At 45.1% G+C, this 20,122-nt stretch overlaps 5 protein-coding genes across 5 annotated transcripts; 3 read left to right on the top strand and 2 right to left on the bottom strand.

Moving 5' to 3' along the window:
• Nucleotides 1-292: 292 nt before the first annotated feature.
• On the bottom strand, nt 293-8,002 carry AOL_s00215g926 (uncharacterized protein; the record flags this gene model as incomplete). Its single annotated transcript, XM_011130128.1, has 10 exons — nt 293-1,126; nt 1,251-1,571; nt 1,633-4,188; nt 4,259-5,264; nt 5,335-5,494; nt 5,557-6,256; nt 6,325-6,481; nt 6,588-7,021; nt 7,144-7,557; nt 7,799-8,002. The coding sequence occupies 10 exons, from the start codon at nt 8,000-8,002 to the stop codon at nt 293-295; spliced, it is 6,786 nt and encodes a 2,261-aa protein (XP_011128430.1).
• Nucleotides 8,003-11,079: 3,077 nt separating this feature from the next.
• On the bottom strand, nt 11,080-12,103 carry AOL_s00215g925 (uncharacterized protein; the record flags this gene model as incomplete). Its single annotated transcript, XM_011130127.1, has 2 exons — nt 11,080-11,474; nt 11,551-12,103. The coding sequence occupies 2 exons, from the start codon at nt 12,101-12,103 to the stop codon at nt 11,080-11,082; spliced, it is 948 nt and encodes a 315-aa protein (XP_011128429.1).
• A 419-nt stretch (nt 12,104-12,522) lies between these two features.
• Nucleotides 12,523-14,080, top strand: AOL_s00215g924 (uncharacterized protein; the record flags this gene model as incomplete). The annotated part of the gene is made up of 6 exons (XM_011130126.1): nt 12,523-12,960; nt 13,033-13,081; nt 13,141-13,199; nt 13,267-13,643; nt 13,719-13,817; nt 13,882-14,080. The coding sequence occupies 6 exons, from the start codon at nt 12,523-12,525 to the stop codon at nt 14,078-14,080; spliced, it is 1,221 nt and encodes a 406-aa protein (XP_011128428.1).
• Nucleotides 14,081-15,902: 1,822 nt separating this feature from the next.
• Nucleotides 15,903-17,141, top strand: AOL_s00215g923 (uncharacterized protein; the record flags this gene model as incomplete). Its single annotated transcript, XM_011130125.1, has 1 exon — nt 15,903-17,141. The coding sequence occupies one exon, from the start codon at nt 15,903-15,905 to the stop codon at nt 17,139-17,141; it is 1,239 nt and encodes a 412-aa protein (XP_011128427.1).
• A 1,178-nt stretch (nt 17,142-18,319) lies between these two features.
• On the top strand, nt 18,320-19,395 carry AOL_s00215g922 (uncharacterized protein; the record flags this gene model as incomplete). Its single annotated transcript, XM_011130124.1, has 2 exons — nt 18,320-19,275; nt 19,338-19,395. The coding sequence occupies 2 exons, from the start codon at nt 18,320-18,322 to the stop codon at nt 19,393-19,395; spliced, it is 1,014 nt and encodes a 337-aa protein (XP_011128426.1).
• Nucleotides 19,396-20,122: the final 727 nt, after the last annotated feature.

Below are 20,122 nucleotides of genomic sequence, written 5' to 3'. Positions count from 1 at the left end.
GTAGAATTAATTTAGATTATTTAATACTAATTTATATTATTATTAATTATATATTTTATATATATAGTAGTTTAGTTATTAGTAGATGTTTTTTTATAAAAATTTTATTTTTTATTTATTTGTTGGTTTTTGAAGTTAGAGTTTTTCTTTCTAGGAAGTTCGTGGATTGAGGTGTGGTATTTTGGAATTTCAGTATTATGTGATTTAGGAGAGCATCTCTTGATATAACGAGTTGGTATCAATGTTGATTCCACCTTGCTCATATCTTGTAGAAATAATAGTTATGATATAACTATTTTGTTCTCAAACTGCTTCGAGTTACAACAATCTGTACCAAATCTGTCAAACTTGCTGCCCCAATAATTTTAAAAGTCGGTACATCTGATTTAAAATATCTCAAAAACCAGCTTCTCAGCTCCATCGTCTGTAGTGAATCAATTCCGTACGCCTGAACTGGCTTACTATGATCGATATCTTGCGGATCTACACCAGCTATAGTAGATGCGATTCTCTCGATAAATGCCGCGAGTACTACTTCAGTAGCTTCCTTATCACCTGCCGCTGTAGCAAATCGGGTGGTAATGTTCTTTTCTGGCGATGAGTTTGAGGTTTCAGATTTTGTAAGACGACGCAGATTCTGGAACATAGGATTTCGTCCCCAACTTGTTCCGAAGGGGTCGGATTCTGGATCTATATGGAGAAGGTTGAGGCCTAAGGTCATTACCGCTTGGTCGGATTGGACGGCGGTTGCGTCGGGAGCAAGATAATAATCTAGTAGAGCGTGGAACTCTGACCGCCGTACCGGGATACATGAGTTGAGAGCGAGCATCATTTCCTTTTGCTCGTGATGTTCTGCCAAATATCCATCCTCATCCATGAGACCAAGTTGCAATGACATGGCCTTCAGACCGTGAGCTACGCGATGCTGGGCTAAGGCATCCATATAAGTGTTCGCAGCCGCATAATTGCCCTGGGTTCTAGCGCCAGTGAGACCCTGAAAGGAGGATAGGAATATGAAAAAATCCATATCCTTGGGTAGAAGACAGTGAAGATTCCAACTCCCAGCAACCTTAGGGGCAATCGTTGAAGTCCACTCTAAATGTGTCATGTTGGCGAATATAGAACTCTACAAGAAACAGTCAGAATCGTATATCAGAAAGAATCCTGCCTCGAATCCACGCGCGTGCTGTACATCACAATATAAGGAGACCAGGTATCTAGATTCGAGGGTAGCAATAAAAGAAACTTACCTTGAGGACCATACTAGCTTGTATACAACCCTTAATAGGCGGCATAGCTCCTGTGAGCGAGTTTATGGTTGCCTCCAAAGCTTTGTGATCGGAGATATCGCATGCTGGGGTGAAGCAGGCTACGCCTTGCGCCTGTAGGTCTTCTATTAACTTCAAGGCTTCCGCCGTATGTGGACCTGATCGAGAAAGCAGAATGAGGTTCTTCGCCCCTCTCGCTGCCATCCAACGGGCCACATCACGCCCAAGTCCTCCCAAGCCGCCAACGATTACGTAGGAAGCTTCTATATTAAATGATGATCTTTGCTTGGGTTTTACGATTGCCTGTTATCATCTGTTAGAATCGAACGTATATGTGGCTGTTATATTCCGGAAAAATTCTTACTTGTACTTCATCCATCGACTCCATATTGACCACGATTTTTCCCGTCGATTTGCCAGCTTGCATCAGACGAAAAGCCTCAACAAGGTTCGAAATCTTATACGTGTGAATGAAGTGCACAGTATGGAAGACACCCGCTTCGAAGTTTTCAAGAACTTCATTAATTAATCTTGTAACCTTCTTGGGCCTCTGTAAAAACATATGGCCTAGATCAATAGCATTAAAGGAGCAATTATTCTCGAATTGCCCCATTGGAAGTCCGCTCTGCGCCTGAATATCCTTTTTCCCAATTTCGATAAAGCGGCCGAAGGGAGCAATACAATCCCAGGAGCTAAATAAAATCTTACCGGGGAGTGAGTTGAAAATTACGTCGACTCCTTGGCCACCTGTTAGGCGCATTACCTCTTTTGTAAATGTAGAATCTCGACTGCTGAAGATGTGGGTTGGTGGGATATCATATTTAGAAGTTAGCATCTCCCGTTTATCCTGAGTTCCGACGGTGGCAAACACGATAGCCCCGAGATGTTTGGCAATTTGTACCGCAGCCTGACCGGTACCACCTGCAGCAGAGTGAATTAATACGGTTTCTCCGGCAGATAGTTGAGCGATATATCGTAATGAATGCCATGCCGTAGCAAAATTGATGGGTATGGAAGCAGCCTCTGTAAAGGACATTATATTATCTCCTTTGCCAGGGATTCGAGAAAAGCTGCTGCCGCGGTTACGGTAGAATGTTCTATAAGCATTTTGAGCGAATCCACAAACCCGGTCCCCAGGTTTCAGCCCATGTCCTTCAGTGTCCGGGCCAATGCGCGTAACAATGCCGGAAAGTTCTTGACCGATGCTGTTTTCATCTAAAGCACCTAAGGCGATCAAACAATCTTTGAAATTCAAGCCAACAGATTTAACTTCCACCTCGACATCGTTATCTTGAAGGTTTAAACCGTGGGTCTCGTCTTCGATGAAGTGTATGGTATCTAATACACCCGGTGAGCCTACATATATCCTCATAGGTGTCTCACTATCCCACCGTGCCGGCGCAGGTATGGGATCTGGTCGGGCCAATTGCAATGACCGTGTTAATTCGGGAAGCTCTGTTAGCTTGAGGAATTGGATGTCTCCATTTGACTCCCGGTAGGTCTGCGGAGTATTCAGACTATCCGTGGACGAGAGGATGACCTGGGCGACTTTTGAAATGGCTTGAACGCGGGCAGACGCCTCTACACTACCTGTTTTGAGCGTCGCAAAGTTGGTTAAAGCCTGTTCTTCCCGGACCACTCTGGAAAGACCATCAATTAGGTGCTCAGAACTGAAATTCTCTGAAAGAACATCAAATGTCTGGATCCATAGAATATCTTGTCTTCCACTCAATGCCCTCTGTATCATAAATAATTGCTCTTCGTTGAGATCGAATAGTACGGATGGCCTATCGACATCCCAGAGCACGATTTTGAGATCCGCCGTTGAACTTTCGAGTGTTGCGGTATCCATGGAATTCAGGATTTCGCAAGTAGTGGACTTTCCTTCTTGTAACTTTGATCTTAGGGCATTGGCAAGCTCTTTGATCCCTACCGAAGGGTTATGAACGTGTATCTCGATAAATTTTGGCTTCACACTGCTGGCAATGTCCCCAGAAATGGCACTAGGGCTGTCGGTTGAATTGCTTATGAAGGTTTCCCAGCTTTGCGCCCAACATGTGTGAAGGTTTGCCGACGCTGCTACTTCCCCAGTAGCGCCATCACCACCTGAAACTCTTATCATCTCAAGCCCTGAATACAGAATTCTTGTATTGTTCTCTGCGTCAACAACAGCTACGGATGCTTTGACTCCACGATATGTATGGGAGTCTGTCCAAGCAGTGGCAGATAAAGTTCTAGCGTTGCGGTTCAACCCGGCGCCTGAAATCCAAAGTTTCCTCAACTTAGTAGGCGCTAGAGTTGGCATGGAAGTAGGACTTTCTCGAATAACATTAGCAAGTGGTAACTGCAGCAAGGCATCCAGAGTTGTCGGGTGTATAATTTGTGCCGATTCGAGTGCTCCGGCACGAGAATCGTTCTCTTGGGAATTTGGCTGTTTGTATGCGTCTATTAGTCCGTGAGTTTGTCTTGGTACGGACCACTCAAGCTTCCTGATTCTTTGAAACCCTGGCCCAAAGCCATACCCTGCTTGAAAGAGAGCCTCGTAAAATTTGGATATTGGCACCTCGTGAGGTGACGAGCCAACGACGGGCTTGAGCCTCTCGTCGTCGTGATTCTCATTCTTAAACTCCGCTCGAATAGACCCCTGACAATTTTTTTTCCAGTGTCCGGATTCATGGGAAATAATGGTAAACTCAAACCAAGAATCAGGCGTTAGAATACCGTCTCCAACTGGCCGCACTTGTGTCATGGTTTCCAAAGATTCCGGTGGTTTAGGTATTTGCATCGATGTAAGGAACTTAACGTCCTTAAGATGAAAACCTGTAGGTATAGCTTTATGAAAGTCCCGAACATACTGGTTGAGCGCCTCAATCGCCATAGTTATCATACCTGCTCCAGGATAGATGACCGAGTTTCCAATCTGTATAGCCGGTTTAATTAGCAACCCAGTACCTCATGTATACTTAAATACGACGGGAAAAAAAACTTACGATGTGGTCCTCGATCCAGTCAGACTTGGATCGGCTTAAGTAGTTTCGCCAACAAGCAAAATGTGGATGAGAATCGGGGGTGGGGATTCCCAAAATCTCATTGGGTTTGAAAGCTCGAGATCTTTCGATTTGACTTCGTCGATTCTCCTTCCAGTAGGACCGTGTACGTAAAAACGGATATGATGGGAGGTCAACGATCGGGGCAAGTCTAGGACCATTATTATTCACGTAGGATGAATCAATGTGAAATCCGGAACATTTCAGGCTGCCCATTGCTTGGAGGAAAGAATTTAAGCTAGGTGTGCCACGAACTAAAACTGAATCGTACTGGATATCCTGAACAGATTCAAATGTCTTTATCGTATCCCGAAGCAAGGTCTTTAAGGCACTGTGAGGGCCAATTTCCAATATATTTGTAACGGTGATCGCTTTTCGGTGCCGTAAATCGAGTTTTGTATTTCGGGTTTTTCCGGGTAGAGCCAATCGGTCGAGTGCAAGAGCACTCTTCACAAAGTTTACCGGAGAGCACATATTCGTTACCCAATAGTCTAACCCCTGAAGACAGGCACTCAAAACCTCCTCCCCATTTAGATAGGATATCATCGGTATTAAGTTCTTTTCATGGCGTGATTCCAGAGACCCAGCTCTCGAGAAGTATTCTTTGGCCACATTTTTCATATGCGGTGAATGGTATGCGCATGAAACCTTAAGCTGACGCGCAAACACATTAGGATGTTGAGCCTCCAGCGTTACTTTCAGCGCTTCGATATGACCAACGTCACCAGCAATAGTCACATTTCTAGGGCTGTTGATGCATGCTATATGGAGATCGTTATAACCTTTACTCGAGAGATGGTTGATAATAGGAAGGGTCTCCTTTTCTCCGAGGCCAACGACCATCATAGTACCATTACTGCTTGGATCTTTCGATGCTGCGGCTCCGCCCATGCCTCTGAAATAGGCTATTTTCATCGCGCTTTTATGGGAAAGCGCACCCTTACAGTAGCTATGAGGGCGAGTCAGAACAGTTCGTTTCGATACTCTAGAATACTTGTAAATTTGGATTAGAGACTTACGCAGCAGCTACTTCTCCTGAAGAATGTCCGAGGACAACCGCTGGTTTCAAACCGATGTGTTCTAGGAGGTCGACAAGCGCAATTTGAAGGGCAGTGCTTCCTGGTTGACTGATATCGGGGTCATTCATCCGAGACGTTGAGGCGTTCTTGAACATTTCTTCTGAATCTTTGAGTTAGTATTGTATCCTTTATTCACTAGAATCTGATGATTCAGGTTACTACCTTCTAGATCCCATAGACATCCAAGCTCGGCAAGATATTGCGAGGACTGTTGAATACTTCGCACAAAAACATCATACTGCATGAGATCCAACCCCATCTGTGCGTATTGTGCGCCTTGCCCGGTGAAAACAAATGCAAGAGACGGTTTTGCGAATGAACGTTTGGGTAAGGATAGTACGCTGTTAATCGACGTCAAAGTTTCCAGAGAATTAACAACTGCATACGATTTCCACTCAAGGGTATCTCGCTTATCCAAGGTGAACGCAAGGCGTTTGCACATATCCATTGCGGACTTAGAATTTCGAACCGAGATCTTCAAATATTCACTGTATAGTTCTCCGATACGCTTTGTACCCTCGCGATCAGCTGCGGATAAAGTTATAAGCTGTGGCCTAAACTTTGCAGCTGGAGCTTCGAGTTTCACATTGAACCCATCGCTTGCGATTTCAGACCTAGTTTTCTGAGTATCGGCGACAGGGCTTGATGTCTCGTATCCTGGGTCCTCACTACTAGGAGTGGTTATTTCATTCGTGATTGACGGGATTGTACTAGTATTATGGAGCCCTTCAAGTCCATATTCGATCAGAGAATTATAGGCATCGTCCATGACAATATGCGCGTTGGTTCCTCCGAAGCCGAAAGAGTTGACAGAAGCCCTACGCAATCCTTGACTAGGCCACGGAGTAGGTTCGACGGGAAACTAAATCTCAAGTTCAGCTGCAATCAAGTGACATACTTCAATGTGCCAAGGGAAACGCTGGCGCCTACCTTGAGTCGGTAATATTCATGATCAATAGCAGGGTTTAGTTCCTCAAGGTCTGCAATTGGCGGTATAATACCTTTTTCGAGGACAAGAATCGTTTTAATAATGCCCGCGATTCCACTAGTAGCTTCCATGTGTCCAAAGTTCGATTTTAGTGCCCCACTAAATTTAGACGCCCAAATTAGCAAAGAACAATACTATGACATCGGGTTCACGCATTTTCAGATATAGTTTAGGCTCATGCGCTAGCCTAGGAGACTTCGCTCACATGTGAATAGGGTCGTCATCACTACGAACGCCACGAAATGCGGCCCCAATAGCATGCGATTCGATTGGATCCCCAACCACCGTGCCAGTCCCATGAGCTTCGCAAAACCGGGTTGGTTCCATCGACAGCCCAGCTCTCTCATAGGTCTCTCTAATCAGAGCGAGCTGCGATTCTCCACTTGGTTGAGTTATACCCGGGGTATGGCCGTCTGAGTTGCTTGCGCTTGAGCGGATCACGGCACGAATGGTATTACCATCCCGAACCGCATCCGACAAACGTTTCATAATAATTACTCCAAATCCTTCTGCGCGAGCGTACCCATTTCCCCGGGAGTCGAAACTATGACATCTATAATCTGGCGACAGAAATCCCATATTCCCTAGGTACGTATGAAAATCTGGCGAATGAATAAGACCCGATCCGGCAACGAGTGCCTAACCGAAGATTTAGTATATAAACTTAACCAACCAATTAAACCCGTAGGTTATCTTATAAACTAGTTTTTGGATCTCCAGGTACATCTCATAGGAGACACTTGATCCAGAACTGAACTTACCATATCTGTCTTTCTCGCTGATAGTAGTTGACATGCTATGTCCATTGCAACAAGGCTGCTTGAGCATGCAGTTTTAACCGTCAAACTCGGTCCCTTCAAGTTAAAGAACCAACTAAGTCGATTCGCTAGGATACTATCTTCCGTGCCGGTACTTGTGTACTTAGCGGCGGACTCGGGCTCCCTAGAGCTAGCGAGAAGATAATCCATAGATAGGGCGCCAACATGCACCGAAGTCCGACTTCCGCTAGCCTCTGCTAGGGTGACGCCACCATTCTCAAGTGCGTGGTAGGAGCTTTCAAGTAGTATCCGCTGTTGGGGGTCCATTGCCATTGCCTCCTCGGCTGTTATTGAGAAAAATGGGGCATCAAACGCGGTTATGTCACCGCCAATGTGGTAGCCTTTGGGTTTCTGATCCTGTTTATTATCAGTGACTTTATTACGAACAAATATGCTTGCGCTTCTGAATCCCAATCTGCTCAGGGAATGCATTTGAAGATGGTATTGATAGCTGGTGAAGTTGTATTACCAGAAATCCAAGCCCAGAAACCGCGGCGGGTGTGCGTTGATAGTGCAAAGATACAACAAAGTCACCGAAAGGTCTTAAGCATGACAGAAACAAATAGCTTTTTTTAGCATAACTTTTGTGAAAACTTACAGTACTCCCAGCAGCCCGTATATTTCTAAAATTCGCAACGTTGAATCTGTTCTCTGGCACATCCTTTAGGGCAACTTCACCATTCACCAGTGTCTTCCACAAAGAATCTGGATCTTCGACTCCAGAGGGGAACCTAAACGAAAATCCGATAATTGCGAGAGGCTCTACTGCCAAAATAGGCTTCTGGCAATTTTCTGCCGCCATTTTCCTGACTGATGGTGTATTTGTAGCCAACTGGGGGCGGCTTGTGACTTTGTTCAATTAAAAGGTAGAAGCTTCTGTAGAATATGTGTACCGTCGCAAGCAAGATGATGCTTCATGATGGCTTGTCAGCGGATATTTAAACTACGATCTATCACCATTGTTAATTGGATACATATACCCCTTCACCCAAAATTTAGGACTATCAACCTTTAGGTGAGTACTATCCTTTTGGCACTTGAAAGCGAAGGATTTATATTCATTACAGCCACCCTCCATGGTTTAACGGATTGCCATTAGGATATCGAGTGCGCTACATTCAGATACGCGATAAACTTAAGCCCAGGATAAGATTATTGGCTAGATAAAACATAGTCACATCTACCCTCTTTGAAGCTGAGAGCACGGTTTGTGTGGTTGTCGGGTTGTAGGTGGGGAACGTCTTATCTAGTGCATATAGGCTAAATGTTCTTTGTAATCATACTTTCAATTTCCTCGACAATGGTAAAAGCAATTCTGATTCTGGAGCAATCGAGAACTGGAGCTGCGTACTTTAAATTCAAGACAAAAGAACCTTAACCTCTGGCTGTGGAGCTCCACACTGTGGTCCCGCATTGTCCATTTATAAATGAATCTATCGATATCGGTGAACTATTGATAGGCGTACGCCGTAGGACTCGGGCTTTTCTTTTTCTTTTTTTCCCAACAGGAATGACTAAGGTATGGCATCTCTCCCATATAGAGACTTGGTCTCCAAGAACGCATGATCAGGGTCTAGATACTTTGTTACAAAAGTAGGGTCATTATCAGTATACAAGACCTCTAAACTGTTAACTAGCCCACTTCGTATGGCAATATAGTTTGCTTCATAAGGAATAATGTTTCTCCATTTTTGTGGCTTGCATCGCCAATTCTCTTGCCACATTAAGGTTCGACGCGCAACGCTGTTTTCTTATTATATCGCGGAGTACTAAAACAACTAGCCTCGGTCCGGTAACTTGTTCTATTTTTCGCTAGCGGCGCATAGCTACCTTCATACCGCCCCGATTATCGCAACTTCAGATCTTTATCCCAGCCGTAATATTGTAGATCTTTATTACTTCTAGTCGACGGCTGGATACCTATGGAATATTGTTGCGCTTAGGAATAACCCCTTTTGAGGGTATAACCATATATCTCAGAAAACATCCGCGCTTTTATACCTTACCGGGAAGAGTACCAATGCAACTTTGTTAGATTCATGAATTCAAACCAAACTTGGGTAGGTTACTATAGCAGACTAGCGCTACCAACGTGGACCACTTCACGCGAATACGGCTGGCGGTACTACGTACTTCTAACGGATATATTTATGATGGTTTCCATCTTTATAGAGGTACCCTCCATCGTGTGGGGTTGCCTGCCACAGGGTAGAAATGCCCTCTATCGGGATAGTTGGGATTATATATTACATCCATAATAACGGACATCGAATGAGAATTTTACTGCCATGTTATCCTCCTTGAAGCGTCAATAACGTTACACCGCTTCTAGGTTTGGGCGCGAGCGAGACAAGTCACACCGCTTTCAAAGAAACATTATTTAACAAATTCCTGCCTCTGCTCAATCGGTTTGAATTTGTCAAGGGTTGAGCGCGCGGGCTATTGGCCAAACCGGACCCGTAGAGTTATAACCAAGGTCAAAACAGCTTCAGTCTGCTATCAGTTCATGCAGACAATTTACTTACGGCCTTAGCGGTAAACCTCCTTTTCTGCTACGTTACTAGATTACTAGGATCTTGAGAAGAGAAAGGATATCAAGGGCGGGGTACCACTGGAGGATAATTCTATTCAGAGCCGACACCGCGCAAGCCTGAAAACTCAAAACAGCCGCAGATAGTATTATATTAAGACATTGTTCAAACACAAACCCGCAATCAATCGCGATTGCGATTGCGAGACAAACACAGTACGGTGCTTGCGGCCTTCAAGCTCTAATAACTTGAGCTAGCCGTATATATCTCCCCATTACAGTATACCAAATCCAAATCCATTATCTCTGAGTCTGGGGCAGCAGACAACTCCATCCGTTAAGGGTGCATCCCTTTTCATAAAGACAAAGTCCCTTGGAATGGGATTTTTTGACAGTTTTCGATGTTAGTAGCTAGAGTTTTCGATCTCGGGGGAGATTTCGAGGAACGAAGCCAGGGAGTGTATTTCGGTCGAGAAATTGATTTATTATGGAAGAAGCAGTTATTAGGACGGAAACTCTGGACCTCAAATGATGCCAGGAAATTGCCCCCTGGTTTTCTTCGGTAGCTAAAAAAAGCAGAAAAGGGAGGGTTGAGCTGTTTAAACCATTTTCTTCGTTCTTTCACGCCTTTCGCCGATGAGGACTACTTGAGAACTAAGGAGATGTCAGCTCTCATATATATTGGAAATTGAACCCGCTGGCGCGTGCTGGCTCGATCGAATTGTATATACACCTCTCATCGTTTCTCCTGCTAGGAACGTTAACAGATCTGCCATACTAAAGGGGACGGAAACCATCAGAGTCTTCAATTCTGTGTCAGAATAGGCAAATCGTAGATATAATAGACAAATTTCACAAGGTACTGGTATCGGGTTCGTGGCATCGATGAGGTGCATTTTTTGACAGTTTGTCTGCAGCTGCGTTTTTGATTTGATCCCATACTAAAACGCCCCGTCAGATTTCCTGCCAAGTCGAGCTCCGGACGCTTTAACTCAAAAGCCACAGAAAGCCCTGCTTAATTCAACGGACATATAATACCGCCTCCCATTTTCAAACGGATCTTTACGTTTTTTTTCAAAAGACGTTTTGTCCCAATTTAGCTATGCGCAAGTTAGACTAGGACGGATTGTCCGCTTGATGCCGCATTAGTGCCTTTTTAGGATAGACGAGCCGACTGACTACCACATGGTCAAATCCTTGATCCAAGTTATAGAGATAAACGAGGTGTTATAATTAAATGCAATATGAACAAAACTTTGTTATAATCGCTAAATATAACAGGCAACATTCATTATCGTGATACATTCGCAGAACGGAAAGAGATAGGATCTTAAACGAATGAAGCACTCTCAAAAGTAAATACGGGTAGCGATAGCCCGGGCTTTTACCGGCACTATCAGTCCTTCATATTTATTGTTTCGAATCTTTAATTGATTGCCAGGGTTCGCTGTCTCGCAAGCCGCATAAGCACCGGGTTCAGGACTCTTTTCGGTGAAGCAAGTAGCGCCAACCGGACAATTTGTTGGTCCAGTCCAACACCTCCCGCCACACTGACCTCCAAGTTTTGCCGTCGCGGATGGAGGAGGAAGTGAGACCGTGAATTCTTGCCGAACAGTCGCGCAGGAGTTTGGACATTCGGTCCCACGATAAGCTGTTCCAATGGTATCCACACATTGAGAATAGTCAGCCGACTGACAGGCGCAAGCTTCACCTACGGGGCAACGGGTCATTGATGTCGCCCAAACTACTTGAATTAGTTATTTTTTTCTTTTCTCTCGCCATCTTACAGTTTCAGAGGGTGAAATGAGAATAATCCTCACATTCTGTGGCTTCAGGTTGAATAGTTCCTCCACACTGACCAGACGGCTCTGCCAGATCGGTGGGTATTGTTTGGGCCTCCCACTCGGTGACATCTGGTAGCTCTTCCCGTTTCTGTAATATCCGATCGGAAAGGGTTGGAAGGCACTCGGTTTCTGTTCTTATCGAAGTTGGAATGCAAATACTTGCATTGTTTGTTCGGCAAGCACATACATAATCTATGGGGCAGAGGTTTGATGTGACAGCTCTGATATCACATTCTTTATATGGGGCGGCCATGTAAGGCAGAAGCTTTGTGATAGCGTATGATACCGTCTCCGGGGGCCCTAAGCACTTGCAAGTGCTTGAAGCTAGGTCTGCTCGGGCCTGAAGTTCAAATGGTATGACAATGTTTTGGGGCCCTGCTTCTGGGCTCTCAGTTATGTCCCGTTTGTGAGGTGCGAAACTAAACCCTTTTGTCCACCTGATTTCGAACCGGCGACTAAAAGCAATGACTGCAACAGCATTGAAAAAAATTGACAAAAATATAAGCCGATAGCAAAAGTTGAGATGCATCTTCGCGGTGTAAAATTATATAGGTGTAAAGAGGCAGTATTCAGAGAAGTTAGGGAAGATTTTTATGAGTGTCGTTTCGACTCCTTTTAAAATCCTTGTCTATGAAGCACTTTGCTTAGGAGGCTGTCAGATATCCGCTGAGACTCGGCTTCACCCAAGCGGAGGCCCATCTAGACTTTACGCATCGTGCACTGGAATAGTTTTAAAGGGTATAGGCCATGAAGATGGCGTTGACTAGATTAATGCTCTTAAATCGTCCAAAGCCAACCCACCCTCCTCAATTCCCATTTTAAAGCTGGGCACCCGCATTGAAATATATTCTTGTCCTGAATCTCGATACTTCCAAACTTTCTTCTCACGAGGGGTCGCCAATCCAACCTACAGCACTACTGCTTCTCCGTACCGATACTCTTTTTACGATGTCTGACACCGGCGATGAAAGTTTCGATGCTGAAACTGTTCTTATTATTCTCAGTTCCTGTTTGTGGGTCGGGGCTGGATCGCCAAAGTATTCTCATCTACGAACGCTCGCAGTTATGAAGAGATACGTCGCCTTCTTCGAGGCAGCTAATTACACTTTCACCCCCCAAGACTTAACGAAAAACTTCGGAACTAGGCCTTCTGATGCGCCCCTTTTTATCGAAAGAATGGGCGGTGAAGATAATATGATCCAAATTTTGCTCTCCATTGTCGACGTTGAAGCCTACCTACCTCACCCCAGGAACGACGGTATCGTTTTACCGTTGTTCATTGCTTTAACAGCCATGACGACCATTGCAGTTGCCCTACGGATGTGGTCAAGATATAAAGTAGCAGGCTCCATTCAATCATTCGACTATTTGACAGGAGCAGCCTATGTAAGTTTCCCGATTTTATTTTGCACTTTCACATCAAAAAGAAGATTTAATTAACTTTCGACCGACATCCAGTTGATGACCGTCGCCTGGGGTGGGATAGCAGTTTACCATAGTAATTCTAGTGAGTAGATAGACACCTACATGTTCAACCGAGGATGCGACTAACTTCGATCCGATAAGATGGCGTCTGGGCGGCTTTTTGGGATATGTCCTGGGACACTCTCCGCGAAAATTATCGGGTAATTGCCTCTTCCAGGAGCTGATACACTCCAACAAGCCCTTATGCTAACTTGAAGACTTTCAAAGATTACATTCATTCTCAACGTGTTGTACCCATGGGCTATGTTGCTGATCAAGGTCTCGCTCTGTTTATTTTACTACCAAATGACAGCCATGACCTGGATCCGCTGGGGGTGCTTGGCAACGGGTTTCATTACATTCGCCAACACAATCGCAGGATTCTTCGTCCCGATCTTTTCGTGCAGGCCAACGAACTACTGGGATCATTTGTTTGAGTCCCCCTGCAGCAAGGTAGATCGACGAGCAGCTTCAATCGCCGTTGGCGCCATATACATCCTCACCGATGTCGCGACATGGGCTTTGCCAATGCCTTTGATATTCCAGTTGAAACTGAGCACGAAACAACGCATTTTGGCCTTCTGCACGTTTGGCATTGGTGCTGTGTAAGCATCCCATTCCGCGAAGCCTTTCATTAAATGACCATTTCTAACGTACTGGTCTGTTTTGGGGGGATTCAGTGCATGCGTCGCTAGCGGTTTTCGACTTGACGCTGTTATCAAATTTACGAAATATAGTTCACAAAGTAGCTCGACCCTGTTGATTGACGCGTGGACAATGTAAGCCTCCAAATCACTTCCACGACAGAAACTTTGATTATTCTAACACATCTTGTTCGAATAGCATCGAGATGAACATTGCGCTCTTGTGCGCTTGCGCTCCAGCAGTGAGGGCACTGGTTATGTACTATGTCCCCAAACTATTCCCCAACTTCGGAGCAGCCCCTACGAAGAATTCCACACAAGACACGAAAGCCACCGACACCACGAAATCACAGCCTGCCACAAAAGTTACAGCAACAAATGGGACTGAGAAATCGTAGATTGCTCTCGAAATTCTACTTCACCCTAATGACTTGACGACAATAATTTGAGTTTTGTAATATATATAAATGCCCTAATCATGTATGAATTCGTAGCGCAGCTGGTATCTTGTAGAGCCAGAGCGCGAAGTAAACTTTTAGTTTTAACCATGTCCGCCGCTGTTACCGATACGTAAGTAATTACCTAGGTAGTTTCTCTTTCTTGAAGTATATGCACCGCCAAATATTTGTGTAAAATCTTAAAGACCACCCGATTCGAATTTACACCGAAGCAGTCTGAACATCTCAGTATATTGACGGTTACAGAATGTCTAGCCGCCACAATTTTGTATTTGGAGGCAATTTAAGAGTACCCCTTAAATCGAATTCGCAGCTTAAGCCTAGATTTGTTAAAGCTCGGTCTTTCGAAGAAAGCATTGAGTTGTGAAGCTTTAAAGCCAGCTTAAAATAACGCAGCGCCTCGGCGATCAAGTCCGGTCAGCGATACCCTGCAAAGCCGGCTGATGAACCTTTAGCATCTCCAACATTTAAAATATTGACTTTGCTCTAATTTGACCGTAAAGCTCCTTTACCGACCCCCTAAAATCTAAATACTATAATAGTTTGAGATTTCGGCGATTACAGATCGGCGTTGCATGCATCAGCATCGGGGCCTCATCCTTGATATTTTGAGGATAGGAGGGTGATCTTACAACCTTTAATTGAATTCGACCCTATATCATACATCTAAGCCAAGGAGTTACTATTCAGGTAATATATTATTCTAACTAACTAACTAAAAGAAACTCATATTTCTACAAAGCCTATCTTGTTGGAAACGTCAGAGTTTGCACCCCCGTGAAGCTTGGTTGCTCCTCCTCGAGATTCTTGATCAATCCGGCTCATGAATTTAATTCTAGTTCATGCTGTTAGGAAATCCCCTAACACGAGGAAATATTGAAGCGACAAATGTATCTTTGAACAATATGGGATCCACTTCTCTGAGAGGGGGTTTACCTAAGAATCTTGATCATGGCAGCGAACTACTAGAATTGAGAATTGAGATCTCAAGTACCCCATCCCCATGCTGTAAAATTCGCTGTCGGCACCAAGTTGATACACCTGAGCCATAAAGGCTCAAAATTAATACTACCAGATCCGAAATAAATATTTGGTAGATTCAAACACCAAATGGTTTTTCTATCACCATTTGAGAGAGAAGTACTTAAACGGCTGAGTTCCGTTATTAAAACGTCCTTTGGCAAAATGGCAGGGCCCTACTTGGCTTCTGTACCGCTCATAGTGTTTTACACAGCCATTCCTGGCCATTGTAAAGTCGTTGAAAGGAGATATACCGTTGGAGACGACCAGATACTCGCGATCTTTCATCGGAGCTGCAATATAGTTGAATTTCCGCCCCGAAGTGATGGAGGTCGTAATGCTCCTAGCTCGGGGTATGAATGAAGTACCTGATTCGAAAGCTTGAAGAAATTGCGACTTATTTTTGTTATCAATTTTGGATTGGCTGCCATTGCAGGCTTTGTTGTGTAGCAGCATAACCAGCTTAGCTTATATGCATGTAGGACCGCCATTTAATTCCATTGGACCCAAAATATATCTACAAGCTGGGTGTATACAAACTTACCTAGGCATCTAAGCGTTAATCGCCGCAACTATCAGTCAGTACTCACGCCTCGGAGCTAGGATTTGCTGCCGAGTCTTCTAGTCTAGCTGTGATCAGCGCTGCTAACAGTAATTATAACCAACCAATTAAATTGTGGGACCGTTTGCTGTGATTATCCATGCGTTGCAAGTGTGGTTGTTTTGACACCATCTCCCCGCCATGTCACCCTCCCACATCGCCTACTACATTTCTTCCCATGGGTACGGCCATGCGACGCGGGCTATACAACTCTGCCATTCGTTTTTGCGAGCTTATGATGGTATTCGAATCACAGTTGTCTCACAGGCTTCTAGTCAGATCTTCCTGCCACTTCTCAACGCCTCCGACCGTGTAAACCTCCGCCCAGTCAATATTGACTCTGCCGTTATCCAACCTACCCCGTACAGCCTCGACGTCAACAAGACCGTTCAAAATCTCTTGGACCTGGGTAAAGATGAGGTCGTTAAGGAAGAAGAGGACTGGCTTAGAGGCCATGACGTTGATCTCGTCCTTGTCGATGCTCCATTCGCACCCTGCATTGCTGCATCTAGAGCGGGTGTTCTGAGCATTCTCATAACAAACTTCAGTTTCGCCGAAGTTTTCAGTTATTTTACTTCAATGGTCGAATCTGACCTTCAAATTCCGCTTTGCGAAGTTGTGAATACGGCTGTCAAGGGATATTCCCATGCTGATATCTGGTTGCGGCTGCCTGGGTGGCTCCCAAACCCCGGGTTTCTTCCAGCAACGTTACCAAGTTCCACGTGGGTTTCTGACGAGGTTCTCACAGTATCGACTAATGGCACCGTCACACCAGAATACTCGATATCCCGTCCTAGTTTCCAAAGGAAGATAATCGACACACCGCTCATATCTCGCCCTGCCACAACCACATCAAAGGCAGATCTCTTGAAGATGCTTGGTATCCACCCATTTCTTCAAACACACAAGATTCTTCTACTACTCCTTCCCCTCCCGGATCCACCACCTCAAATACCTTCCGACTGGGTCTGCGTTATAGCAGGATCCACACCTACTATGCCCCTCCCAGATCGGTATTTTGTAGCGCCGGGAGATATACACATTCCGGACGTCATGAAGATCTCAAGTTGTGTGATGGCAAAATTAGGTTACGGCACCGTGAGCGAGGTACTAGCCGCTGATGTTCCACTTGTATACATACCAAGGAGACAGTTCGTAGAGGAATATGGTCTTCGGCATCTCGTCGAAACGTTCTCCGGCTATGAAAACCGCGCGGAGCGATTGGAAATTGAAGAGTTCGAGAAAGGCTACTGGTGGTGGATGGTAACAGAATTAGCCGGTAGAGAGAAGTCCGGCGAGCCAGCGGGCCTCGTCGATAATGGAGATGCAATTCGACGCATCGTTGTAGAGCAATGGGAGGGCTGGAAAACTTCAGCCTGAGGAAAGCCTACAGAGTATCTTATCAACCGAAGATTTAGAACTGAGCATTGAGGTTTCTTTGAAATATATAATATCTATGGAATGATAAAATTTTTTAGAACAATCTCTTTAGTGAACAAAAGTTTGGAATGAAATGGCATAGGCAAGTGCTAATGCTGTTGACCAGATATGCCGAATATGTCGTTTATTGACGATGGTGGCCTTCTTATCCACCTTCCAGAACATCGAGCGTTCATCCGGGGATGGCTGGCGAAGGACTTTCTCTTTTTCGGTTAGTTTTCCTTTCGACAGTGCAGGCTAAGCGGAATCGCAAAGTAAACTGATAACATTCGGGTCGCTGGTGATGACAAGGCTAAGCTTGTCGAAATGAGAAATCAGATCCGCGTGAGTCTGCCGGCATTTCTCCCATCTAATTCTTGAGCATTCTTGGACCACGAAATCAGGACAGTAAGAAAATGCAGAATCCGGCTTTGCTTGAGACTCCGCTCGCATTTTCGCCATATAGAGACGATACGTCAAAATCTATTGCATGTGCACGTCGGCTGGGGCCTCAAAATCTCCTAATTTGAAGGCGGGCCAACGTTACAGCGTGGCCAAAAGCGAGCTCAGTTATTCTCACCAACATGGGTATCTAGATACCTTATTGTCGGCGAATGTTGGGTTGGACCCTCGCCAGGGGTGCCAGACAATGTTCTGAAGATGCAGTTTTTGCGTTGCAGACCATAATCAAGAAAAGCCATAAACCCCGGACAGTTCGACAGGGATGCACATTCCTTACATGCCTACTCGGAAAATAGATCAAAGCTCTCTTGGTAAACTAAATAACTCTCATGTCGAAGAAGTACAAATACCCTTTGACATCCACCTTGGGGTCCAAGGCACAACCAATTAATGTAGTTAACCCCACCCAACCCAATACGTATACCATTTAACAAAACTATCCTAACAAATACAGCAAGAACAAAAGACGGAAACCAATACTATCCAACTCCAAATATAAACCCAGCAGTAACCGGTCACCGTGTGCAGGGAGGAGGGCGGTAGCATCTAAGAGGAACTATAAAGCTGAGTGCTTCACTCCCAAATTGGGTCCAATTTTCAGAAGGTTAGTAATCTCCTTGAATGAAACCTGGTATAGTTAGCACAGATAATTTCTAAACTCAAAATAGATTGTTCAAATGCAAGAATTCAACCCCTCTGTCATTCTTTCGCCGGAGACTCTGAAGACACTTTCGACTCCGCTCTCAGTCCTTTGCTTTCTATTTTTCTACCTATCACTCGCCAGCTTCATCTTTGCAACCTTAGAAACGATCCTAGGAATTGTTAAGAAAGATGACCAGAGTGCAAGTTGGTGGAGGCGCTCGAGGCTAGTTGCCCTGACATATTCTCAGATGTATCTTTCTCAGCACTTCCTTCGCATTGTCACATCAGGCAAGCCGGGCACCGACGAATCGGAGAAGAGCTTTTGGATGGCATCACAAACGATTGCTGCTGGAGTTGTAATGTTTTCAGTGGTGAAACTACAGAATACAACTGAAAGGTTGCTCATAGGACAGTGCTATAAGTTGGAGCGCCCTCAACTAGCACAGGTGGTTCTGACTTCGATCGTGTCTTTCAACATCCACCTTGTTGCCGGGCCGCTTGCTGCGGCCTTGACCGCAGCTGCATTACTAGTTTCCTTGGATTGGAGGATCCTAATTTTGCTTTTCGAAGGAATTGCTAGCTGGAAAGCTTCAAGGGGAAACCAATTGGCCGACTTAACCTGGGGAATGCTTCATGTACTACTTGCAGTGGGTTTACTCCGAGCAGTGTATAATTTCGACAAGCAAGAGGGCCAAATTGCACTTTCCGCCGATGAAGAAAGTGCGCTAGAAACTGTAGCAGATGAGAAACCAGAGGCGGAGGTCGATATCCTGAAGCCTTCCACATCTCTGCCTACCAGCCGACTGTTCATCATGCTTTGCGTCTTGATCATTTTCGTAGGAGCTGTTGTTACGACCATTTTCTTTGGGTTGGAAAAGGTTCTTCTTCCTGGGCTCCTGGCGAGCCGTGATGCCATGAATGCCGAGGCGCTGGTTCTTTCACGCATGTTTACAACAGAGGCCATTGGAGTTCCACTGGTTGCACTCCTAACGTAAGTTTCCTGACATTCTAGATGCTCCAAACTTTTATTTTCTAACCTCTTTTCCCCTACAGAGCCCGGGAATTAAGTGGGAATTCGATTGTTCGATGCATTGTTGCTGGCCTCACTTGATCATTAGGCTCATATCCCGACTTCTAGCTAGCTTTGCTTTATCCTAATAGTTTTACGATACCCAATCTTGATTTTTGTTTGATATTTTTCGCCTGAGGCTCGATTAACAGAGTTATTGTAAATAGTTGAGTTCGAGCGCATACACATACACGGATATACGCACATGCTGTCCTAGGCCTTCGGCTATAGTGCTTTCCCAGTCTGGTTACGAGAGGGAACTATGTGTTGCGACATCCCAACGGGCTATGCGGGCCGGTGCCCAGCGCCTTGTTTTAGGATCCCCTTGCTATGTACGGTGTTTCGCTCCGCACAAATCTCCATAAGATGCAATACCCCATATATGCATATGCCACCATCTTGGAAGGTTGGAATTTAGCCTAGTTAATAAAAGTTCGGCCCGAGAGATAACCAGGGGTTGGGGCGCTCCAATGTCCACTTATCCGCTCTAACTGTTTTAAAATCAGCCTACGTTGATGCTGGGCAGACTTTCCAGCTGATGGACAGCACACAAACGCGAACAGGACACAACATCTCGATGGAATATCAAGACGTGGTTTACTATGTTGTTCTAGCCCCGGGATAAAATGGTAGCAGCACGATGAGGATCTGGCGGGGTAACCCATGCAATGTGACCCCTCTGAGGGCAGCGCTTGGGCTTTCCTGTTTTCTTGAACAGCTTTTCAATAGGCCGTACCACCTCTTCCCTTTAAATTCTCCTAGCTGTCTA

Source organism: Orbilia oligospora, assembly GCF_000225545.1.
Source record: "Orbilia oligospora ATCC 24927 unplaced genomic scaffold scaffold00215, whole genome shotgun sequence".
NCBI lineage: Eukaryota > Fungi > Ascomycota > Orbiliomycetes > Orbiliales > Orbiliaceae > Orbilia > Orbilia oligospora.
Note: the sequence above shows the minus strand (reverse complement) of the source record. Positions and strands in the feature narration are given on the sequence as shown.